Source organism: Mya arenaria, chromosome 5 (genome assembly GCF_026914265.1).
Source record: "Mya arenaria isolate MELC-2E11 chromosome 5, ASM2691426v1".
Classification (NCBI taxonomy): Eukaryota; Metazoa; Mollusca; class Bivalvia; order Myida; family Myidae; genus Mya; species Mya arenaria.
Genome location: NC_069126.1, coordinates 7008977 through 7033803, shown reverse-complemented (window position 1 = coordinate 7033803; position 24827 = coordinate 7008977). Strand labels below are relative to the sequence as shown.

The window sequence follows — 24827 nt, the reverse complement described above, 5'->3', positions numbered from 1 at the left end:
CGAGATCTTGATGGTTTCATTGCCAGTTTACCCAAAATACATGCTACTTTGCAATAATTTATCACCTAAAGTTTGACAAATACGTAGTTTTGATTTCTGACACTGGCGTTGCTGATTGTGACCTTGAAAAACAATCATAATGAACTTATGGCCCAAATGTTTATTCTTGTCATTTGTGAAAAACGCCGGTGTACAGTCAAACAGGGTTGTCTGTTCTTCATGATTCCGTCTGTTCGCCTGTGTTTTGTCTGTCTGTCGGTTTCTTTGTCATATGTCCAATCGCAGTTCTGTATAATTTGATTGGCAGTTGCATAGGTATAAAAGAACTCAAGAGATATTTTCTTTTCTTTTTGAAAACCATCGATGTTCACAATATTAGATTATTTTGTCATTCATTCCTAGATAACTTGGGACATGTGTCTTCTCTCTCCTTAAATGTATTTTAATATAAGTTCTTACATATTTGTTTCCTCCTACTCTTCCTCCTCCTCCTCTTCCTCCATCTCCACCTCCACCACCACCTCCTCCTCCTCCTCCCCCCCCTTCTTCACAATAGACTCATGTAAGCCTTTTTATCGAGGGAGGCTATGAAGGGCATACAATCTTGGTTGCACCCAAAAGTTACTCTCCCAATTCAACCCAAAACCCCGACTTTAAATTCTAGATCCGCTCCTGAAAACCATACCAAAAAGGTTTAAAGATATATAAGAAGTAAAAACAATCAAATAATATGTTTGTTCAGCCACCCTCCTAACTGATATTCAGTATCAATAAATAGCGAAATATTGTCAAATGTTCTCGAAAATCAGACATGGCGGTAAATAAGTTTTTTACATTTTATTTAACCGTTTTAAAATATGCCGTTTTATCTGAATGGTTTTAACATTATTTTTGTATTATCAATTATTTTCAAGTATGTAACATCTACTGCATAAAAAAGGTTTAAATAATAAAAAATGAAACGTTTCTATGGCAATTCACTTTTTAAAAACACTAAACTGCTTTTCCATTAAGGCTGCAGTTTGATGACGTAACTTGCATATCAACCCAACACCCCTATTTCTGAATTGTAATATTCCAATTAAAAATAACACCACATGAAAGGGTAGTAAAATCTCGGAAGAGTCTATTAAATGTGCAACATGCAATACACAGTCTCGGTTCAAGCGATTAGCGGATTGTGTACGCATTTTGTGTATTGAATTTGATCAGCTGTCCGTGGCTATTGTCCGGCTATAGTGTTGACCAATGTATTTTGAAGACTGGTATCGATGAATTCATGCTCAATAGATGTGTATTGGGTAATACATGACCTAGACACTATCGTCTAGACGGTTGACCGAGTTAGCTGTGCATTACTGTGCTGTGCGCCATATTGCCATTATTGGTGCACCGCGATACAAAATGAAGGTGTTTTAACATGGATTTGTGGATAAAAGGTCCCTCGATCACAGCCTTTGTGATCTGCCTGTTGTTTATAGGTAAGTTCATGGCGTTGTCATTGTTAAAGAAAGTGGTCTTCCTCTCATGTACGATGTATTTGTTTACTTTTGGAGTGGTTATCTTTGACAGATAAAAATGCACCGGACTTCTGTGCAGTATGGTATCCATTTTGACGTAATAGTCCAATGTTTATATTTTGTTTGATCTAAAAATTATAATAGCAGAGAAAAGTATGTAAACACTTGACCAAATGACAATCATATAATTAATGCATACACTTTTATATTGAATAGTAATTTCATTATCATTTTAAACTTATGTTTAAGAATTCAGTTTAATGCATGTCTCAAATGGCAGCATATTAATTTAGCATATTCATGCATGCTCGTGCATTTGAGTTTTGTAAAATAACCAAACTAATTCCTACTGCTTGTGACGAAAACTGATATCTTGTGTGAATATTCGAGTCTTTCCCTGATAGAAGCATGTATTGGTGCCCTTTATACATGTATATTTGAGAAACTCTACAAATAGCCCCGTGTTGGGGTCGAAATCTTGTTTTTAAGGATGTCAAACGGCTAACAAATCTATTGTCCGACATCTGTATATTGGTAGACCACTTAATCCTGCTGATGGGCAGTTCAAGTGGACTGTGATCCAATAGCATGAATCGCTCTTCATGAGACTAGACAGCTTTCCTGCCAGGGTTTGAACTATACCCATGCCACCTTTTAAATAATTTATATATTGCCTTGGGTCAGAATAAAGTACATGTATTGTTGCAGCAGCAGCAGCCTCAATATAAAATGGAAGATGTTCCATAATTATGTCTACCAATGTCAGAATGTCAATACGTTGAATAAACATCTTATTACTGGCTAAGTAGTTAAGAACACGAAGTCACAATAATGATATTGATAAGATTTAAATAATGTCATATCACTTTAAAAGTATTTACTGCATTTTGAGCTATCCTTTCTCATTATCGTGTCGAGCACACATATGTATATAGGTGACTTGAGGTATAGAGCATATTTGAATTATTGTGCAAGATCTAAATTTATTTCACTGAGTGATTAGCATTGTAAAACAATATTTTTATGAGTCGCACAGCTATGAGAGAAAATATCATTTTCTGTGATTATGAGTTATAATTAGATTTGAAATAAGATCTTGCAACTAAATTTGGCATTTTATCAGTTATTTTTTACTCAATAAAATTGTGAAATATGTCAGTTTAATTGGCATCTATTAGAAAATTGCGCGATATGAATAATATGATGTCATTTTAGTGACATCATTTTAAAGATTTTAAAGCTTGCACAGAGTACAATAATATTTTTACTTTTGTTAAAAACAAACAGCCCGAAACAAAACAGAGATCTATAAAAGCAGAAAAAATATCAAATGCAGTGAAAATAACAGCATTGAAAATTACGTTCTATTTAACAGAAAAAACATAAAAGAAAGATTCCTAACAGGCATGGTCAGACTGCCAACCAGGATATAGATTTGGTTGGATATAGTTTTGAAGTTCTTGTTGCCTGGAACACTACTGAGTCAGACAAATTTTCCTGTTTCTTGGCCCAAGTTTGTCATTTTATCGAAATCATTGGTAATAATATCATGGAAATAAAAACCATGGATAGGAAACTTCGTTCTATCTTGTCTCTATAAAGATTTCTTTCATAGTTAGTCAGTAACTAGATTTCATTTGTGAATATATCCGCAATAACCATTTCACTTGCGGAATTTCCTGATACGTGTCGAGGGTGCGCTTTATATAGGATCATGTTTAAATTATTTCTTCTGTTCATTTTATAGACGAAGGTTTTGACTATATATAGACTAATGAAGTTTTCTTGATTAATTTTCTTTCCTATTCAAACCATTTTCTTTATTAATCATGTCTTTTTACTAAGTCCATATAGTTCGAAAAATACAAACAGATTAATTACTTGTGTAACGGACATACAAGTGGTTGGAGTGATGGAAATAAACAGAGATTGCCGATTGCCGATTATCTCCATTCCAAGTATTTGCTGAATGCACGCTAAGGATTATAAATGAATTATTTTTTCTTATAGTTTCACTGATTATGATACCAGGCTGTTTCCAATCCATGGTTCATATGGCTGTGGCTATATTTAAATTTAATTCCTCAGGTGACCCCCATATAATTTCTGTATAATTTGAAAGGGTATACATGTAGCTTACTGATAACAACAATGTAAAATAAATTATTGTAAAGATATTATAGCATACATGCCATATTCCCCGGTGGGGGGAAAATCCCCCCGGAATTTTGACCCATCCCCTGGTCCCCCGCCGGGGGGATTCATATATCCCCTGGAATAAAAAAAAAGTAATATAAAAAAAAAGTAATAACAATAAAAATTTTTTTTTTCAAAACTTGCTTAAGGTTGACAGTGGAAAGCATCAATAATATTATGAGTGTGAAATTCCATGAAGGACCATGATGACTAAGTCCAAAAATAATTGTATTGAGTATATTTCTGTATTTATTCTTATATTATAAATGCATATATTGTGCAAATTTTCATCGCGTAAAAATCCCCTGGTGTAATATCAAAATCACCTGGAATTCTGACCAAAATCCCCTGGGAAGCCTCTCAGAAATATGGCATGTATGTTATAGGTCAAAATATTGCAGTTCGTATTCAACTGAATTTGGAGTTGAACATGAAATGACCTGTTTTGCAATCTTTTAAAACGAAAAAATAGCTTGCTTGTAATATGTTTGGTTACAATTTTTACATTTTAATTCTCTACTCATAAATTGCATAAATTGACCCCACATAATGAATAGAGGTTCTCTGCACTTTGCATCCAAAATTCACATTTATAATGCACCAGTCAATTGTAACCACAGCCCCCCCTGGTCCGGGGAATAGCCAACCCCGGGTAAAATCCCCGCCCTGCGGGGACGTACTGATGGTAAAACCCCGGCCAAATGCCCCACCCAAGAGACTCTATATAAGGCCCAATCTCCCCTAAATTTGGTGCTAAGACAAAACCACCATGGTCACCCGGCCCTGCGGTGCCACCTGGAAAGTAAAAACACGGCCCTTTTCCCCGGTTATCCCCAGTATACCCCCGGACCTGGGGGGGGGGGGGCGGTTGTTTCAATTGACTGGTGCATAAGTGTACATCGAATAGGTCAAGGCTACAACTATTGTTACTATAAATGTAAATAAATGTAGAGCCCTTTGTATTAACTAAATGAAATGTGATTGTACTGAATAATGAGGCAATCATTGTTCGTAATTGCATGTGAATCCAAAACAACTTGATATTCATGTCAGGAGGCTATAAGGTACCCGGTACTTAATTTTTTGTGCTTGGAACCCTTTTCAAAGATCATATTATGGTGACGGAAATTACTTCTTGATCCCAATTAATTTGACTTAACATCCAAAAAGACCGACTTACCATATTTGTCCCAGTACACGCGCGTGCCCTAATTAACATGCAGGTGGTCACTTCCTGGGCTTCGCCACAGATTTTAGGCCCTTATATAATGCCTAAATCCTGATTCATAACATCAATAAATTGAGCTTAATTTGTCTTGAGACAATTTATCGGTCTGTTGTTTTCAGGGTTTAATACTTTACCCTATAGTATTACTCTTGGGCTACACACTACCAATTTTTACAGACATATTTCGACATGAATTTTATTGCTAGAAGGTGTTTCAGAAGACACGCACAGACGGCGTAAATTATGGCAAATTTGGTAATTTTCAGAGCAAACTTAATTCGGCATACATCTCAAGAGCAATTCTACCACTTATCATAATTAACCACTCTTTTAACCGAACACTTAAGTTCAGTAATCAGCAGGAAGTCATTACTGGTAGTGGTACCAGGGAAAATTATTTTTATTTGCAAGATTTTTCTCATCATACTTCATAACTCAAGCTTCGTTACAACATGTAAATTGAATTTAAATGTTGAAAAACATCTAAAAGGCAAACGGCAGTGTTGTTTAAAGGAACAAAAAAGGTCTCACAGATAAGCTGTATGTCACCTATCACAGATTGAAATATTTGAGGCCCTCATAGTTGAATAATTGATATATTTTTTATTAATTAATCAATAGTCACAGTTTATACTGTGTTTTTTTTATGACTTTCAAATAAGTCTCCCAATAGTTTTTATCAGGGCCTCACCATTTCACCCATTTCTGATTAAAATATTTGAGGCCCTTATAGTTGATTTTTATTAATCAATGATCACAATTTACTTTCTAATGACTTTCAAATAAGTCTCCCAATAGTTTTTATCAGGGCCTCACCATTTCACCCATTTCTGATTCAAATATTTGAGGCCCTTATAGTTGATTTTTATTAATCAATGATCACAGTTTACTTTCTAATGACTTTCAAATAAGTCTCCCAATAGTTTATATCAGGGCCTCACTTATTGTTCAGTAGTTATAATCATGGAACTTGTGCACTGAACAGTAAAAACTATGCAGTGCTTCAGCTAGGCCTAAATAGCAGGGTGGTGTACCCTCCTGCCCGCACCCTCCTGCCCTTTTCCTGCACCCTACTTAGTCCAAATAATTGTACGTTGACAGATTTTTTTTTACGATTTTTGATATGGCAAATACTTCATGTACAAAATTGTTTTGTAAGAAAAGTGGGTAGTTATTCCGATCGGGATTCCGGGTTAAAGCATATTGAGTCTATAAAATATCATAAAAACAAGAAATATTACCAGATTATGTTATTTTATATTAGTTCCGTACACAAAAAATAAATATCCAACGAATAATTCTGAGTTTGACGGGTTTTCTTCATTTCATTCTGTCAAAACATAACAATATATACATGAAGGGAACCTGCAAGGCTTCAGGGCACAATTTTAAAACAATCGGAACATTAAGGCCATGGCCGAGTTGTTACGATTGTATTTACTAGGTCTATCTCGAAGCTTGTCGGAGGTGGCCGAGTTATTACGATTGGGTTGAGTTGTTTCGCTAGGCATAATTGTTGTCTGTGTCAGTCAACTTTCGTTTTATTGGAAAGGTAAATAATGTGTTTTAATGCATTAAATGCTTGTTTGTGCAAAATAACTTTTCACTTACATGGTTAAATATGAATATAAACCTTTATGATCAATTTACCATAAAATACTTCACTTAATACAATTTCAATATTTTTCAAACACCCCCTGTTTTTGCACAAACCCTTTTTAGACGTTAGGGATTGGAAGAATCCCGTATAACACGTCTATGATTTTAAACTAGCACCCTACTGTGCTCTTATGGGGACAGATACATTTTTCAGAAATTAGTATTAAAATAATAAATAAATATGAATTTGACACTATAGTCAGTAAAGTATAGATAACAGCTAAGGTATTCATAACAAACTATTAGTATTAAAGTAGATACAACACATACCCAATTTGAATTGAATTTTGGCCCTTGCAAGTGCCCTATTCAGGCTCCTTTAATGCAAATCAAAAGTGACCTACATGTAGCACACTGCCCTTTTCAAATCCTGGCTAGAGAACTGCTATGTTATACCCTGTTTCATTAGACATATATAGAAGGAAACCCAATATAAGGCAGCTTGAACAAAAATATATAATTGATGATCAAACAAGTTAATCTATAGATCTATAATCAGGGCCTCATGAAGCTTGCTGCATTTATGATCATGGAACTTGTGCATCTAATAGGTAAAACTGTGTTATAGGCTGTTTTATTAGATAATAGAAAAAAGCCAATCTCAGGAAAATTTGCCTTCAAGCCCACTTCATGTACTTTTTTGGTATAGATTTTGAGTTTTTGTAACAGGTTCATTGCCTTAGTATGAACAAGAAAGAATCGAATTATATGAGATCATTGTTAAATTAGTTAATAACCGGTATACAAAATTGAATAATTTTTTTTAATAGGTTTGCAAAATTTGCACGAGGCAGGAACAAATTTATGAATGTTAAAATCTGTTTGACCTTATGTTTAAAGGGACCACTCATGGCGAGCCAACATTTTGCGCCTACCGGGATGACAGTTACACGCTTAACAAGACAGTTGGTCCACCGATGCACGATGGACATGTTGCAGACTTCTACCAATATCTTGAGAGACAGTGGCAACGTCATCGTGGTGTGTTCAAGGTCAATGGCTACGAGCAGTGTCCCGACACTGAGGGCACAAGCCATTGTTATACCCTCTGGTTGAATCCGTCCAGCGGGCAGGAGAAACCGGTTGTTGTCAAACAAGGTATGTTTGATGTACAATTACCGAAACAAAGTAATCGACATAGATGAGTCAATGTATCTGTCCGAGGCCAAAAATAAAAAAATGGTTTGGTTAGGGTTACATCCTTTTCCAAGACAGGTAGGGTATATTTGTATGTATTTCTTTAGACCTTCCATCAAGGATAACCTGTGAAAGTGCAAGCACTTATTTCCAACGGGGTCCTTTGTTTTTGCTGAAGGAACAGCACGCTGAAGAGACAGTGGTGGGATACAAGGAAGTCCGGGTGCAATACCCTAGCCCTTTTTGAAGAGCCCTTGGTTCTTGTATGTGCTCGGTGTAAAGCACCGATACATGGGGTACAACTTTCCTGGGTTAAACCAGTACTGAGTACACCACTTTTCCAAGCACTACCCTTTAAATGCCGAGCGCCAGGCAAGGGAGCTGCTTGTACCAATTTTTAACGTCTTTTGGTATGACGCGGCCAGGGATTGAACCCACGACCTCCCGCTCCGTAGGCGGATGCTTAACCACTAGGCCAGGGAGACGGTAGGTAGGTTTAAAAAAAATAATTATAAGGCTTTATATAAGAACGTTATGTTCATCATTGGTCATCTGTATTAAGCGTTAAAGGCTTAAAACTACATATTAAAACACACTGTTTTTTAAAATGGTTGTGTCGGTGCTTATTTCGTAGGTAGAGTCAGGTACCCCTATCCAAACGTATTTTTATTTTAGGCCGGATAATAATGTGAATTTTGGATGCCTTGTGTCTCAATATTATTTCTGTGTCATTTTAAATTGTTTCTTGGGCTGATAATAAATTGTAAAAAATAAACAGAAAATCATACAACAAACATGATTTTTTTGGCCTTTAAAAATTGCAAATAGGTAATTTCTTGTTGTGTTCTAAATAAGCAAAAGTCCATTAGCCCTGCACTGTAAAATTGCTTGCTGGACTTGCTAAAATTTTTGATCTTATTACTTTAAAAAATAATATAGCAGGGCTTTTTTTATTATTTTGATGCCAAGCTCTAGTGTAAGAATTTAGTCTTGATCATCCAAAAGCATTAATTCAATGACTGTTAACTTCTGATCTCGGTTGAATTTAAAAGAGCAAAAAAACAGTGAAAGTACAATTAAGACTAAAAATAACAACTTCTAATTAGGGTTACCCGACTGAATAAAGCTATGAAATAAGTGCTGGCCATACCGTTTTTCATAGCCTGTCGGTAAAAAAGCTATTTTGTTAGTGTGTGTTTTAATATGTAGTTTAAAAACATTTAAAGCATGATACTCAGGCAGGTAGCTAGGGCCATTTGGGGTCTACTCAGATTGAAATAAGGCCAATTGACGGACAGCATATTAACCCCTACACCACTTTGGTTTTTATTTCAAATTTTGGATTTTTGGTATGACAAAAACTTAGACCTGTCAAAGTTTTATTATGCAACTGTGTATTTGTGTACAGCCAGCTACGCGCCTGAAACTGCATGGTGATAACTTTCCCCAATAATGACAATAACATTCTTACATAAAGCATTTATGATTTATAAAGAAAATAAAAAATAAACCCTACCTGTTTTGGGACAAGATGTAATACTTACCACACAAATATATTTTTGGCCTATCATTAGTTAATGGAGCTATCAGATAATTAGCTCATGTTTTGGTTGGATTCTTTAAAACAAACAGTTTCAGGTCTTAAAGTATTTTTTGTTTGCAGTGGCATGATTGCCACTAGCAAATGTTTCGAATAATTTTGCTAAGACATCATAAAAGAATGGGTGCAAGTGTCAGTCTGACAAATAGCTTTTGGAATGAATTGATTTAACAACCATTCTGCAAGCTGCAGTCCTGTGACGATGTGCATGACCTCAGAAAATTATTACGGGACTGAAATGTTTCAGGATCAAAAATCAATTCTTGCGATTTCAAATAGGAAGTATATGGGTATTTGACTTTTTATTACAGAGTATTACATTCTTCGAGATAAAAAAAATAAACTCTGTAAATGACTAAATGATGCTTAAAATGTTTCTGTGCCTTGTGCTCAAGGCGTTGTTTCAAATATAATTCGAAACAATGTATTTTGAGTACAAAACATGCTAATACTAATAATAGAAGGATGAGATTTGTCTGTGGATTCGTGTATTTCCGCAGATCTAATGACTCCAGAAACGAAAACAAATACTTTTGATTGTTACTTTTTTGTGGTTAAAATTAACACTCAAGTTTGCTTCTATTTCAAGTCAGTTTTGCATCTGCGTCAGACTCAAATTTCTGGAAACTTCTTAAGCTTAACAGGCTTAAGTAGCTTATTTCAATTAGCCAAAATACATACTTAAATTGAACTTTAATTAATGAAAAATGGTTTATTATGATTATCATAAAGATAATGCCTATCCAAAGTTAAAAAACTCTTAAAGAATTAGATATTATACAAATAATTGAAAAACAAAAATAGTGAGCTTAATAGCTTAATCCTGTTATAAGAGACTTAAGAGTTTTCGAGAAATTGGGGCCTGGCATTGAATGCCTTTGGGGGCTTATAGGCCCCTAAAACTCATCGCCGAATTGGTGGGCGATGAACCCTCATCGTAAGCGAAATAAATCATTGGTTCGTAGATGGATTAAAACTAAGAGCACCACAATTTGGCCTTGTTGGATCATGCTCTTAGACTGCTTGGGAATGTGATGCATTTCATGAAACTCCCAATAAATAGGGTTTGAAACAATCCCAGATTTGAGTCTAAATGTGCATTGTTTTTCTTTGGATAGAGAACAAAATCTTTTTTTTTGTGGTCAAGTTAATTTGTTGAATACCAGTTAACTTAAGTCATATGAGACTCTTTTGAGGCAGTCATGCGTAGCCTTATGCATAATGTTATTGTGCATGTAGAATGAGCATGTAAATCAATATCTCCATATCTTGAAGTCTGAGAAAGATAAAATAGTCATTGTGGTTGTTTGTGCGTGCAGTTTAATAAGTGTGTAATGACTAAATGAATTATTCATCTGCCATAACATAATTACCAGTACTCTATTGAAATAAACAAGGTGCAGGTTTTATTATTAGCAAGTTTCATAAAATACAATTTTTTTTCCAAGTGGGTACAAATTTAATATGTTTCTTTGTAGGCTACAGATAATTATTTTTAGGTTGAAAGCACTGGATTTCAATTTCCCGCAATGTCATGTTTTTTTTTCACCTACCATTTTGGGAATGTGGCTGGAGGCCTTTCAAAATGGAAAATATGCCTCATTTTAAATATAATTGGAAATTCTATTTTCACTTTGAAATTAAAAAAAATGCTTTACGAGAATAGATGAAAAGAAATGATAAAGTGTGTTTCTTAAGAACAGATTAAATCTTCCATACGAAAAAGGTTTTGGAGCCTATCTCTTGTTTTCCAAAAAAGTCACATTTTAAACATCAACATTCATATTTTAAACATCAACATTCATATTGTCGATACCCACGGCCGACCAGATCCTTTATACTCGATTTATTGATGAACAGCGGCATCCAAACAAACAAACTTTGAAATATGAATTAAGATAAGAGGTGCAATGATTCTCTCCAATGCATCGAAAAAAAACCTTTTTATATAAGCTTGCTGATTCGATTCCATACGGAAACCCAAAAATTTGATTTGATCCGCATATTAAACATGCATACATGTACAAAATGACTGGTTGTATCCGCATTCTAAACATGTTGACTTTTGTTACGCGGCGTGAGATTGGTTAATATAGTTTATCTTGCATCTATCAATAATAGAGTTCTATTCTTACAAGCCAAGTCACATGGCGTCTCCCTCATTGAAAGATGCCCCTGAAATACTAAAATCAAAACACTGGGCACATTTCGGGCCCCGCGAGGGATTGATACAACAAACAACATGTAAAAATTATTTCGATGATGTATGTTCTCCAAAGTCCAGCAGCTCGACTAATAACATGCAGCATTTGAAAAGGAATCTCTCCATTGATGTGTTCAAACTTAAAAAGTCTGTCAAATCGTCAAATTTGACATGTACAGAAAAACACCACACATATATAACAGAAACTATCTGTTAATTAAACTTGAATGAATAACAAATCCTTGTCATGTTTTTTTTTCATTAAACATTTATTAACAGGTTGTTTCTGTTATAAGTATGTGCTGTTGTTTTTGTTATTTTACTTTGTAAACAGATAGTTTTGTTAATTAAATGTTGTTCTTAATGAAACACTGTCCTAGTGTTTCATCCTTTATAATGATTAAATATGCTTTGAATATACAACTTAAAATTAAATACAGCAATAAGTAAAACATGAATTGAATTAAAAAATTTGAATTGACATGTTTCATATCGGAATCGAATCGAGCTTTAAATGCATTGTTGCAGCTCTAATTATGATATACTGTGAAATCATTAATGTTCGTGGGGCATTAATGTTCGTGGTTTTCGTGGGTTGCAATATGTTTGCAAACATTATAACATTTAATTCATATATTCATCAGTTCTTAAAGTTGCACTGTCGCAGATTGAACATTTTGACAACTTTTTTTATTTTTGTCTTGGAACAAGCCAATTTTTGCGAAAATTCTATGGAAACCAGTTATATAAGACTGCTGACAAAAAAATAGATTGCAGATTTTTATATTTAAGTTAAAAACATGATGTTTTAGGCATTTTTCTTAACCCGTTAGTAACGATTTAAGCCATAAAACATTAATTTTTAAACAGAAATATTATAATCTACGATCTGATTTTTTGTCAGCAATCTTATATCATTGGTTTGCAGATATTTATGCGAAAAATTGCTCTTTCCAAGACAAAAAATTAAAAAGTTGTAAAAATGGTATATCTGTGAGAGTGCAGCTTTAAAGATCTAGAAGCATAGGAGTTATTTTGTTCATAGAAATTATTTTTAACAGTACATTTTTACTCTTTCTAAACTGAGACTCCTAGGAAGAAAACTGCTCCTTAGGATTGTTTGTGAAATGACTCCCTTATCCTTTGCAGTAGCATCTTAATAAATTATAAGAACGACACCTAAAACTGATCATTTTTCACAATACATACACTCAGATATTATACATAATTTATTATGAAATGCGATGTTCTGTATAATTTTAATTGTCAGGAAAACAGCAAAAAAATGTCGAAAATGATTTGAAATGTTTGGTATAATACATCTCACATAATAACTCACCGCTTCGGGCCATTGATGGCATTAAACATGTAAAGTCCAGCCAGCCCCTGAAGGTAAATATTTCTGGGCTCATATACACGTTTAGGGGCTGACTGGCCGGTCCTTATAATGTCATTATATAATGATTCTGACAGTAGGGTATATAGTTTCTTATATAATGTTAGGCCCTCATGTTTAATTGCTCCCTTCATATCTGCAGGTTGTTGGAATAATCCAACCACAGAAGTCCTTGAAGACTGTCGAGCGTCGCGATGCCGGTTCTCGACCTCAGATACGACGCGTGTGTCGCAGCTGAATTACTGCTGCTGTACAGGGAACAAGTGTAATGACGATAATCATACTGACATTGTAACCTCACAGGGGAAGGCTCCATATAAGGCCGTAAGCACGCAGGACAACCAGAGGCAGGAAGATAAAGGGAAAGGTATAAGAGCGGGGTTTGTTTAGGGGGGAGAGTGGTCTAGTGGTATAGGACGATTAGGTTACTGTCTCTCATCCAAGAGGTCATGGGGTTAAGCCCGGTCGAGGGCATTTGTTTTGAGCCTATTAAAATGGATTTTTTTAACTAGGATTCAAACTAATCAGCTTTCATCACATTCTAGCTAGAGGAAATGAATACAAACTAAGCTAGGTCAAGGTTTTCTATTCAGAATGAAAGATTCATCAAATATTCAAGGTAAATAATTTATGAAACAGAAATAATTTTGCAATTCAGATTTCCGCCTCATTTTTCTGAAATCCTTGAAAATAACAAGTGTCTCATTTTTTTGAAATCCTTGAAAATAACATGAACTGACTAGACAAATCCGTGGAACTGATATTCTTTATATTCTTGAATTTTTTTTATACTAAATTCACAGGCAAACTGAAAATTCAGACAAATTGCCTATAATAAGTATAAATTGCTCATACTGCGCTTTCAAGGCTAATTAATCTGCAGCTCTTTATGTTACCTTGCATTATTATGTCTGCTTCATGCAAATGCTTGAAGGCTAGGTCATGAAAATGTGAAAGATATGTGCAAAGATATGTGCAAAAATATGGCTATATAAACATCTCTTTGTCTCTATATTAAGTACACTGTCTGAGAAATAGTCAGTCAAACATTCAGAAACTTGTAAATAAACTGTCTAAGAAATAGTCCAGCAACATTTGAGAGCCAGATTTTAGTACACTGTCCAAGAAATTGTCTGTCATCCTTTTAGAAACATGTAAATACACTGTCAAAGAAATAGTCCACCAAACCTTGAGTGTTGGGTATTAGTACACCTTGCAATAAATAGCCCGTCAAACATTTGGACACATGTAAATACACAATGCAATACATAGTCTGTCAACCTTATAGATTCAGATATAAGTTCACTGTCTAAGAAATAGTCCATCCAACATTCAGAAGCCTGTCGATAAGAAATATTGATAATGAGACAAACCTATTATCAATGTCCACCCGATGCGAAATTTTCCTCTTTTTTACAGATGGAAAAAATGGACTTATGATGTGTTCGTTCAAAAGTCCTGAATCTGTGGCAGGGAAAATGACGGAAAAGAATGGAATGGGCGTAATACAGCCGGACGGAAAAGCGACAAAATGTCCGCCAGAGACAAACTACTGCTTCACATATTACCAGGTGGACCAGGCGAACAAGTCCAAACTAACCATCAAGTATCAAGGTGTGTTATTAGTTGTATCTTATTAGCTTGGCTGATGTAAAGGAGTTGGAGGTGTTGTCATGGAACTGACTTTGTTGTCATCATAGTCATCATCATCATCATCATAATCATCAACATCATCATCATCATCAACATCATCGTCATCATCATCATCGTCGTCGTCGTCATCATCAGTGTCCTAATCATTAGCCTCTTCATTTTGCAACAGCTTTGACCTTGACCATAATTAGCCCTCAAGATATTTTTATGAAACTTGGTACACATTTTGCAAGAGATCATAGGCACATGTGTAGCAAGGCCCACAACTCTGGTTTTAATGATTGTAAAGTAAGGCCACTATGAATTAATTGCTACATTTTCATCCCTGCCTGCCCCATCTTTTTCCGACCCCCTTAAATTTTATTGACTCAAATAAAAGTATTGAATGAAACTCTGTATTTGTGTATGGGTCCAGTACTGTCCAGGAACGGTGTTCTCAAACCATCCGGTGTCGATGTTATGCACCAGTCAGTTTGACTTTCGGTCCAGCCAACCCCAGCTAAAATTCCAGCCCAGCGGGGACAAACAGTTGGTTAAATCCCCACCAAATGGGCACGCACCCCAGGGACCCTAGTTAAGGCCCATTCCCCGCTATATTTAAAGCAAAGACAAAACCACAGCATACACCCGGCACTGCGGGGCCATGAAAGGTAAAAACACGGCCCATTTTCCCAGTTATCCCCGGTATACCCCCGGACCTGGGGGGGGCTGTGGTTACAATTGACTGGTGCATTAACATACACCTGTATAAAAGGAGAATTGTTATGATGGTGTTTATGGCTCATCTAGAGAAACATGTATAATATTATGGTCCCTTAAATGCAATAAGAAAAAGCATGAACACATTTTCAACGGTAAAACAGTCAGCTAAGAAAACTAAAAACTAAAATGTCACCACCTGCCCCCATAATAAAATTTGGATGAAAATCTAGCAAAAAAATTATAAAAACTAAAATGTCACCACCTGCCCCCATAATAAAATTTGGATGAAAATCTAGCAAAAAATTTATAAAAACTAAAATGTCACCACCTGCCCCCATAATAAAATTTGGATGAAAATCTAGCAAAAAAATTATAAAAACTAAAATGTCACCACCTGCCCCCATAATAAAATTTGGATGAAAATCTAGCAAAAAAATTATATTGCTCCTTGTATAATATGTTCAGTGGTTGAAAATATTGCATAATATGAATATAATATGAATATGATTATAAAGTTGAATTCATTTAAGGTTTTTGTGCAGATATCATTGTATCATTATGTACAGCTGCCGACAATTTTTTTTTAATTACTTTATTCATACCTTCTCTGTCGATGAATTGTCGTGATATGAACATAATTAAAAAAGATAGAATTGGAACAGTGATCAATCTGCTGGAATTTTGCTCTTTGCTTTTCAATAGCTCGGCTGTTCTTGGGAATAATAAAGTTGACAATTGTCATAGTTTTGGTGTTCTTATCGGCAGCATTGCCATCATAGAGCAAAAACCATTGACATAAATCGGAATCCATTCAATGTATTAAGATGAACAAAGTGCCAATTTTGCCTGAGACAATACCAAAGGATGTGATTAGTTTTCCGATTTGCGAATTTCTGCAGATGTAATGGCTCTAGGGACAAAAAAATAAATAAAAATATATATATATTTTTTTTTAAACTGATAAAAAAAGTAGTGTGTGCATTTGATTGTTACTTTATTCATTGCTAGTATTGGCACTCCAGTTTGATTCATATTTCTCTGGCGAGCACTCAAAATGGCTTCTTTACTTAAAAAGCCAGTGTGTCTGTGTGGTTCACTGTTCACTGTTTTTTACCTCCATTTAGGGCGTAAAGCACCCACCCACAGAACCCATTGCAAAATAGTTTCAACCCTTTAGCTGCCTGGTCAATCACATCCCTGAATAATCATAGGTTTAGCCAGTCCAAGACTCTTGAGTCCAGTACTTGTTGAGTTATCTCCCTTTTTCAGCTGAAACAACAAAAGATGAGCAAAATTTGGCCCGCTCAATTCCCTTTTTTTCCCAATTCCCCTTTTTTCCCCAATGCCCTTTTTTCCAATTCCATTTTTTTCAATTGGCTTTTTTTTCAACACCCTTTTTTTCCATTTCCCTTTTTTTCCAAATTCCCCCTTTCCCAATTCCCTTTTTTCCCCAAATATTTTTTTCAATTTCTCTTTTGAAGAAAAAAGCATTTAAAAGTTGAAAAATGGTTTTGGCCATGAAATTTGTCCTCCATTAAGTTTTTTGTGAACAAGAATCCATGTTTCTGTACCATTAGGAACGCCACACTTAATAAATGTCTTTGACTTTCCCTCTATCTTTTTCATAGCATTACTTTTCATTTTAAGGCAAAATCCGCATTCCAAAATGACGTTAAAACTACATATTTTTCCAAATCTTAAAGGTCCTTTAATACCGCCTTCCTGAAATGACGAAAAAAAAAAAAATGTTACATTTTCGTTCATGTTTGGTCATGAAGCCCACTCTATGTCGATTTCTTGAATATTAACATTAACTCCTAAGCAGGTTCATTTCATATTTAGAATATTTGTTGATTCAGTTCATGTTATTTTAAGACTATTTCTATTGATGAGACATGGCTTGTCAATTTAATTGGCGTTTTATGTTCCGCTGTTGATTATGAACTTGTGATCAAATCAGGTCCATCATGCAAAATGCGGAATAACGGCTACTCGAAATTGATATATTTGCATATTCTTTCTAGAATCAATACAAGTAAAGTTAAAACAATGGTAATTTACGACATTGTGAAATGGTTCTGATATCAAATCAAAAACCAAAATGTATGGACTTGTGTAATGTTAAAGGGACAGGCTTGTGTTTTTGGACCAAAAATTAGTATTCACCATAATCCATTTGAAAACAGTTATTCACCCACGACGGTAAAGAAAAGAAATAATTAGAAAACCGATGGCTTAAAACAACAGTCCTCAAGGACAGCACAACAGAGATGGATATTTTGACCTTACAGCAATACATTGATAACATCACATGATAATGTCAATCAATCAAGCACGAATCTCTGAAGCACTTTTGAAAGTTGTGGTCTTCAAAGACGATATTAGAGCAAATATCAACATTTGCTGAAGGGTTCCAGCTTTTGGTATCTCAGTTTAAACACTCCTAATGATTTGTTACACTTTGTTTCGTAATAAAAATGTGCATTTTACAAACCATGAGCGAGTCTGAGTTTAATAAGTTTAAACATACTTTCCTCAACACATATGTGTCAAACATCAGATGCAAACATTGTCTGTTTTACTACCATAAACATTATTATATTGAAATGGATTAAAACCAAAGCAAAGTTTTCATGTTTTTTATTGAATATTTATTGCAAATAAATATGATTGATATATCCTTCAGTTATAAAGAGGCTAATTTACATTAAAGAAAGTCGGACCTTGAAAAAAAAGGTTGTGTGTGCAATAGGAACGTAGTGCTTCTTGATAACATCACTGAAAGTTGAAATAAGCAGTCTGTATTTGATTGGGAGGGTTCATTGTATGTAATCAGCAGTCTCGATTTGATTGGGACAGTTCATGGTATGTAACCAGCAGTCTGTATTTGATTGGGAGGGTTCATTGTATGTAATCAGCAGTCTCGATTTGATTGGGACAGTTCATGGTATGTAACCAGCAGTCTCGATTTGATTGGGACAGTTCATGGTATGTAACCAGCAGTCTCGGTTTGATTGGGACAGTTCATGGTATGTAACCAGCATCCTCGATTTGACTGTGACAGTTCATTGTATGTAACCATCAGTATCGATTTGATTGGGACAGTTCATGGTATGTAACCATCAGTCTCGGTTTGATTGGGACAGTTCATGGTATGTAACCAGCAGTCTCGGTTTGATTGGGACAGTTCATGGTATGTAACCAGCAGTCTCGGTTTGATTGGGACAGTTCATGGTATGTAACCAGCAGTCTCGGTTTGATTGGGACAGTTCATGGTATGTAACCAGCAGTCTCGGTTTGATTGGGACAGTTCATGGTATGTAACCAGCAGTCTCGGTTTGATTGGGACAGTTCATTGTATGTAACCAGCAGTCTCAATTTGATTGGGACAGTTTATTGTATGTAACCAGCAGTCTTGGTTTGCCTGGGACAGTTTATTGTATGTAACCAGCATCCTGGATTTGATTGGGACAGTTCATGGTATGTAACCAGCAGTCTCGAATTGACTGGGACAGTTAATTGTATGTAACTGACAGTCTCAGTTTGACTGGGACAGTTCATGGTATGTAACCAGCAGTCTCCATTTGATTGGGACCGTTTATTGTATGTAACAGCAGTCTTGGTTTGCCTGGGACAGTTTATTGTATGCTACCAGCAGACTTGGTTGATTTGAGACTGAGACAGATTGTATGTAATAAAAAATACAACACTGCAAACTTGAGTAGATTTGTGTTATTTGTTCAGCTGTTAAACCTCTTTTTTTAAACTTCATTCAAAGAAAGCCTTAAGTTCAAGTTTTATAATTTAACAATGTTACCATAGTAACTGTAATCTCATTTTTAAATTCCCGTGAAATATATTCAGGGCAGAAAGTGACAAAACTGAATCAACTGTGTCAGATGGGCACACTTTTTCTCTCAATGAATAATCTAATAAATCCTTCTAGGTATATTCTAATTAGGGATGCAAACGAATATTCGAATATCAATTTTGCCATTCGTTTGCATCCCTAATTCTAATAGACACATAAAGAGGGCAATAACCTAATTTTTCAAAGCAATTTTGGTTGAAATTCTATATGTAAATCTTTTGCCAGTACAGAAAGGGTGGGAAAAGGTTTAGCCCTCCACCAGGAAGTCTGCATGGTCTGTACAGTTCATTATAGAGGCAGACTTTCTATGCAATGACCTGAATCAAAATCACACTCTCCTTGAGGAAGCAAAATTCTAGCCAATCAAAGTAGTATTTTATGAGGTAAAGCAAAAATCTAGCCAATCGAAAAAGCGCTCTCCAAGAGAAAGCAAAATTCTAGCCAGTCAAAAAAGCGCTCTCCAAGAGGAAGCAAAAATCTAGCCAATCAAAATAGTGCTCTCTTAAAGGAAGCAAAAATCTAGCCAATCAAAATAGCGCTCTCCAAGAGAAAGCAAAATTCTAGCCAATCAAAACAGCGCTCTCTGAGAGGAAGCAAAATTCTAGCCAATCAAAATAGTGCTGTTTAAAAGGAAGCAAAAATCTAGCCAATCAAAAAAGCACTCTCAAAGAGGAATCTTAAATCTAGCCAATCAAAATAGTGCTCTCCAGATGGAAGCATATATCTAGCCAGTCAAAATAGTGCTCTTACGAGGAAGCAAAAATCTAGCCAATCAAAGCGGCGCACTCCCAGAGGAAGCAAAAATCTAGCCAATCATTGTAGCACTTTCCTGGAGGAAGCAAAAATCAAGCCAATCAAAATAGTGCTCTCCCGGAGGAAAGAAAAATCTTGACAATCAAAATCGCTCTCTCCAGAATGAAGCACACAAATGTCTAAAGAGTACGAAGGACCCTCATATGGAATACCTTTATATTGGTGTCCTTATTAACAGCTTTAGCATCACACTGCTTCTTTAAATGACATTATATACTCTTGATCAAGTCAGTTTTTTCTCTGAAGTTGCTAATTCAATTAGACAATTCTTTCCTTCCAAGAAATCCGTTTCTTAATTAAATCACAAATTAAGTCTCAGTGCAAAAAATTATTTGAATATATAGTTCATGCCTAGTTGAAACACAAAAGTTATTTAATCAAAATATTGGGGCCTCACCTGATAAAGGAAATATAGAATTATCGAATTTCTTCATAGATCTTTAAATTGGATTGAATAACATGTTTACGTTGTTAGTTTTTTTTAAAAACGTAGACCAAGATAATTAGTTTCTGAAAGTTCTGTGTTATGGAAATATTTGACATTTAAATATCATCGCTGCTGTAACAGTATACTGTAGACATAAACAAGTTGCAAAAAACCCAACAATGCACAGGCACAGGTGCAATTTCAATCCCATACCTAACCTGATGTTGTGCAGTGGGGTGAGGGGGTTAAGGTCAATCCACAATAGACACCCAGGTGTGTGTGGACTCAATCTGCGTTTGGAACTCCTCTGCAATTGTCCATCGAAAAATCGAAAACAACCTTGGATGTATATGGACAGTTAACAATCTTTACATTTAACTGTGCTGCAAGTAGATCGCATAGTAATTTAATTTTAGCAGTTAAACTTCATGACTTTCCTCTTGGGAATCATAATTATTAATTATTAATTAATCTTAATTATTTATGGAATTAAACACTGGCTATTAATTTAAACTTAATTATACAAATACACATTAAAACACTACAATGAATAAATACTTTTATTGTTTTATTTTACGAACTTCTTTTACTGATGTACTGTTATACATCCAAAGTTGTTTTCGATTGAAAACTGCCAAGGTGTTCCGAATGACTCGCATTGCAATCTCCTAATCAGTGATCTCCCTTTTTTACTTGTATAAGATCTCCCTTTTTTACTTGTATAACAATCTGTAATTTTCTTTGTTGATAGTAATTTTCATATATATTATAATATTGCTTCTCGTATAACTGGCTCCACTGTGTTATAGAATGTAACTGGGCTTTATTGATGGAAGAGAAAGCAAAATTCTAGCCAATCAAAATAGCGCTCTCCAAGAGGAAGCAAAAATCTAGCCAATCAAAAAAGTGCTCTCTAAACAGAAGCAAAATTCTAGCCAATCAAAATAGCACTCTCCAAGAGGAAGGAAAAATCTAGCCAATCAAAATAGCGCTCTCAAAGAGGAAGCAAAAATCTAGCCAATCAAAAAAGCGATCTCCAAGAGAGAGCTAAATTCTAGCAAAATTCTAGCAAATCAATATAGCGCTCTCCAAGAGGAAGCAAAAATTTAGCCAATCAAGATAGTGCTCTCTAATAGGAAGCAAAAATCTAGCCAATCAAAACAGCGCTCATCTCCCTTGTATAAATTATATAACAATCTGTAACTTTCTTTGTTGATAGTAATTTTCATATATATAATATTATTGCTTCTCATATAACTGGCTCACTGTGTTATAGAATGTAATTGGGCTTTATTGATGGAACTGTTGTACTGAATCGACTAAAGCTTGTAAATTACTATTGTCCTGTCTGATCGTATATCTAGTTATGTATAAAGATGCTATCAAAGATTCAATACGTTTAACTGGCATTCTTTCCTGCCATATAAATGAGGCTGAAAACCCCAATTTTAGGTATGCCATATTCTGAGGCTATTTACAGAGTTTTTCCAGTGTTTCAAGGCATTCTTTCGATAAAAAATGGGGCTTGATATAAGCACCCATTCCCCAAGCAAAGGAATATACTTTTTTCCCCAAATTTACGTTAAAATTCCTCTCCATAATCTCAAAAGAATTAACCTTTGAAATAAGGTTTGCAGGTCAAATTAAAAAAAAAAGTCATTTAAATTGACTCTACATTGTGTATTGTGATTTGATAAACGTGTTTTATAGCAATCAGCATTATTTATTTTTTTGTATCTGTAAATTTTCACCTTTCTCAGGGCTCCAATCCTGAAATGAAGAAAGGCGCCCAGTGTTTAATATTTCAACAACTTCTGTGTCTTAAAGATGCATTTGAATGCGTAAAGAAACTTTAAATTGGACTCGAACTGCGATCTTGCATGATCAATATTGATTTTACACAAGTATCTCATAGTGATACATCCCCAAAGATCAAGTTCATGCTGATGTCATGTAACCGCTTTTTTCCCCGTATTTGCACATATATGGCCCACAATCTGATAAAAGCTTTAAGCCACAAGGTTGTTTAATCAGTAAGTTTTTTCCTGATCTCTTTGAGGCTGAACATTGGCCCTATTTCCCATGCTTAAACATATACTTTTTTTCCGAAAATATATTTATTTATTTTTCTTCCATTTTTTTTTATCCCCAAAAAAAATCTGAATCTTCTAAAAAAAATTGTACCACATTTTTTTTTAGGAAGCATAGATGAAACAAACACATTCTTTTATCATTTTGATTATTTTTTAAGCGTTCTTGTTCATTTTTATGCAAAATTGGAATTCCCAACTTCAGTCAAAATGACGCATTTTTCCCAGTCAGAAAGGCTAAAAAATCGGGCCCTGTTCCCAAAATGGTTAAAAAAACACACTGGAAATGATAGGAAATGAGCTATGAAGTTTATTTGGAGCTCTTTTTCCTGGAAGTTATAATCACTTTATTAACTTTATGAGATTAGTTTTTATAGATGAATAAAAATTTGATAAAGATAATGTAAAATGGTCCTGATCAATGTATTATCTGATAGGCAGAGGGTCGTTTTTCTAAATAAGTGAAAAAATCCCATTATGGTCTATCTTTTTTCTGGTACAAATAAGTTGTATCCATATTATTTATGAAAAATGATTTTTTATCTAATAGACTCCTTCTAAATTAGTATTTATTGCTGGCTACGAATGCATTTTAGTACAGATGTGTTTTGACGTTTTTGGTGAAAACAACCTTAATACATAAAAAAGAGAAAATTACGTAGAACTATAAAATATTAAATACTGTAAGTCTGTCCTAAATCGATGTCATGTTTGTCGAGTATGCAAGAATACCTCTCTCATAACCGGACACACATGATAGATACTTATAGTTATATGGTAAAATTAACAGCACCTAGCCATTTGTTTTCGAAATAATTTTCAGTAAGGTTAAGGTAGTTCGCATAGAGTTTTGTTTCCGCAAGAAGTATGTATAACCAGCATAATGTTCAATGAATGATAAACATAGCAACTTTTGTATTCATTCCAAAAGCGTTTGCTTTTTATATTACTTCAAGCGCAAAACATACTCGATAGCGCCACCACTAGGGCAACAGCGCCACCACTTTTATAACTATGTGCATTTTTCCTTTTTTAAGAAGTGCTTATCAGTTTTGTTGTGTTCCGGCATAGGTACTATACATAACAGTTATGTTTGCATGCGTGAGAATGTTCTTACGGGGTGTGTAAGCACCGAAATGTACTTGCTATGCAATCAGATCTCAAAATATGCACAAGTCCGATTCGGGAGAAAAGCTCCTGACACCACAGTTTGCACAATATTGAAACGAAATAGTAACCAGCCTACAGTAAAAGTGTTCTTACACGGTACCACATTCTCCGATTTTCGAAATATGTCCGTTAAATGAAATTATCAAATAAAATATAAATCATACTCAAGTTTGTTCATGTAAACATAGGGCACAGCTCCACCACGGAAGTGTCGACAGCTCTTTTTCTTTGCACCACCGTAAAGTGGTGGAGCTTGCGTTTAGAGGCCGTGTATATTAAGACACATGCGTTTTTCGCAGTTTTTGAGTATTATTAAAATTCGAAAGAAAGACTGCATCGTGATTGGTGCGTTTCCTCTTTTATTTATGTAAAATGATGTTTTATCAACCCCCTACTTGCTCGCATTGACAATTCTATGCTTGTTTGGAGGAAATACTGTATTTGCCGATTTTTGAACCATCTGGTGTCTCAGCCCCATTAAGATTTTTTTAATATTAAATAAGCAATATGCTGCATAATAATGTGCACGTTGATGGAGTATCCTTGTCCAGGCTTTAACTTTGTCATGCACAGGGTGGTTAAAAAATGAATCGGCACTTGTGCTCGGTACGTAAAGGCAAATTTTGCTGCATGCAAGACCCAGAACTCTATCAAAGTCATCCTTGTCCAGGCTTTAACTTTGTCATGCACAGGGTGGTTAAAAAACTAATCGGCACTTGTGCTCAGTACGCAAATTGTGTGCATGCAAGATCCATGACTCTATCAAGGTCATATTTAAGAGTTTAATTATGATGGAAGTCTGTATGAATATGCACAAAGCATAGAGTATATAGTTGGTTTTGTTCATGCTGTAACTTTGTCATGCACAGAGATATTTTAAAAATACATCGTAACTTGCCACATGTGTTTGTTACAAGACAGCTTGTGTCTCACTGCATCACTCCTACGCACTTGACTTTATGGGGACCGGCATATGCTTTTATATGATAGCTCTTCCTGAATGTAGACTTGTTCTATATGGCACTTCCGGAGCATTGGTCACTTAATTTGACAGCTCATGTTCTTAATTACTTCTAGTTGACCAACATCTGAATGATGACGAAAATATATATATATTTTGTTCACAGCTGTCTATGGAAGTAAGCTGTATTTAATTGTCACA

The 24827-nt window shown here is 35.0% G+C and overlaps 1 protein-coding gene across 1 annotated transcript in view; it reads left to right on the top strand.

Annotated features, from left to right (window-relative positions):
• The first annotated feature begins 1143 nt into the window (after positions 1-1143).
• LOC128233400 (uncharacterized) overlaps positions 1144-24827 on the top strand; it is a 62660-nt gene continuing 38976 nt past the window's right edge. The window contains exons 1-4 of the mRNA XM_052947059.1: positions 1144-1481; positions 7444-7701; positions 13082-13306; positions 14359-14553. Coding sequence (XP_052803019.1) covers positions 1421-1481; positions 7444-7701; positions 13082-13306; positions 14359-14553 — 739 coding nt within the window. The 5' untranslated portion in view covers positions 1144-1420. The remainder of the gene's footprint in view (positions 1482-7443; positions 7702-13081; positions 13307-14358; positions 14554-24827) is intronic.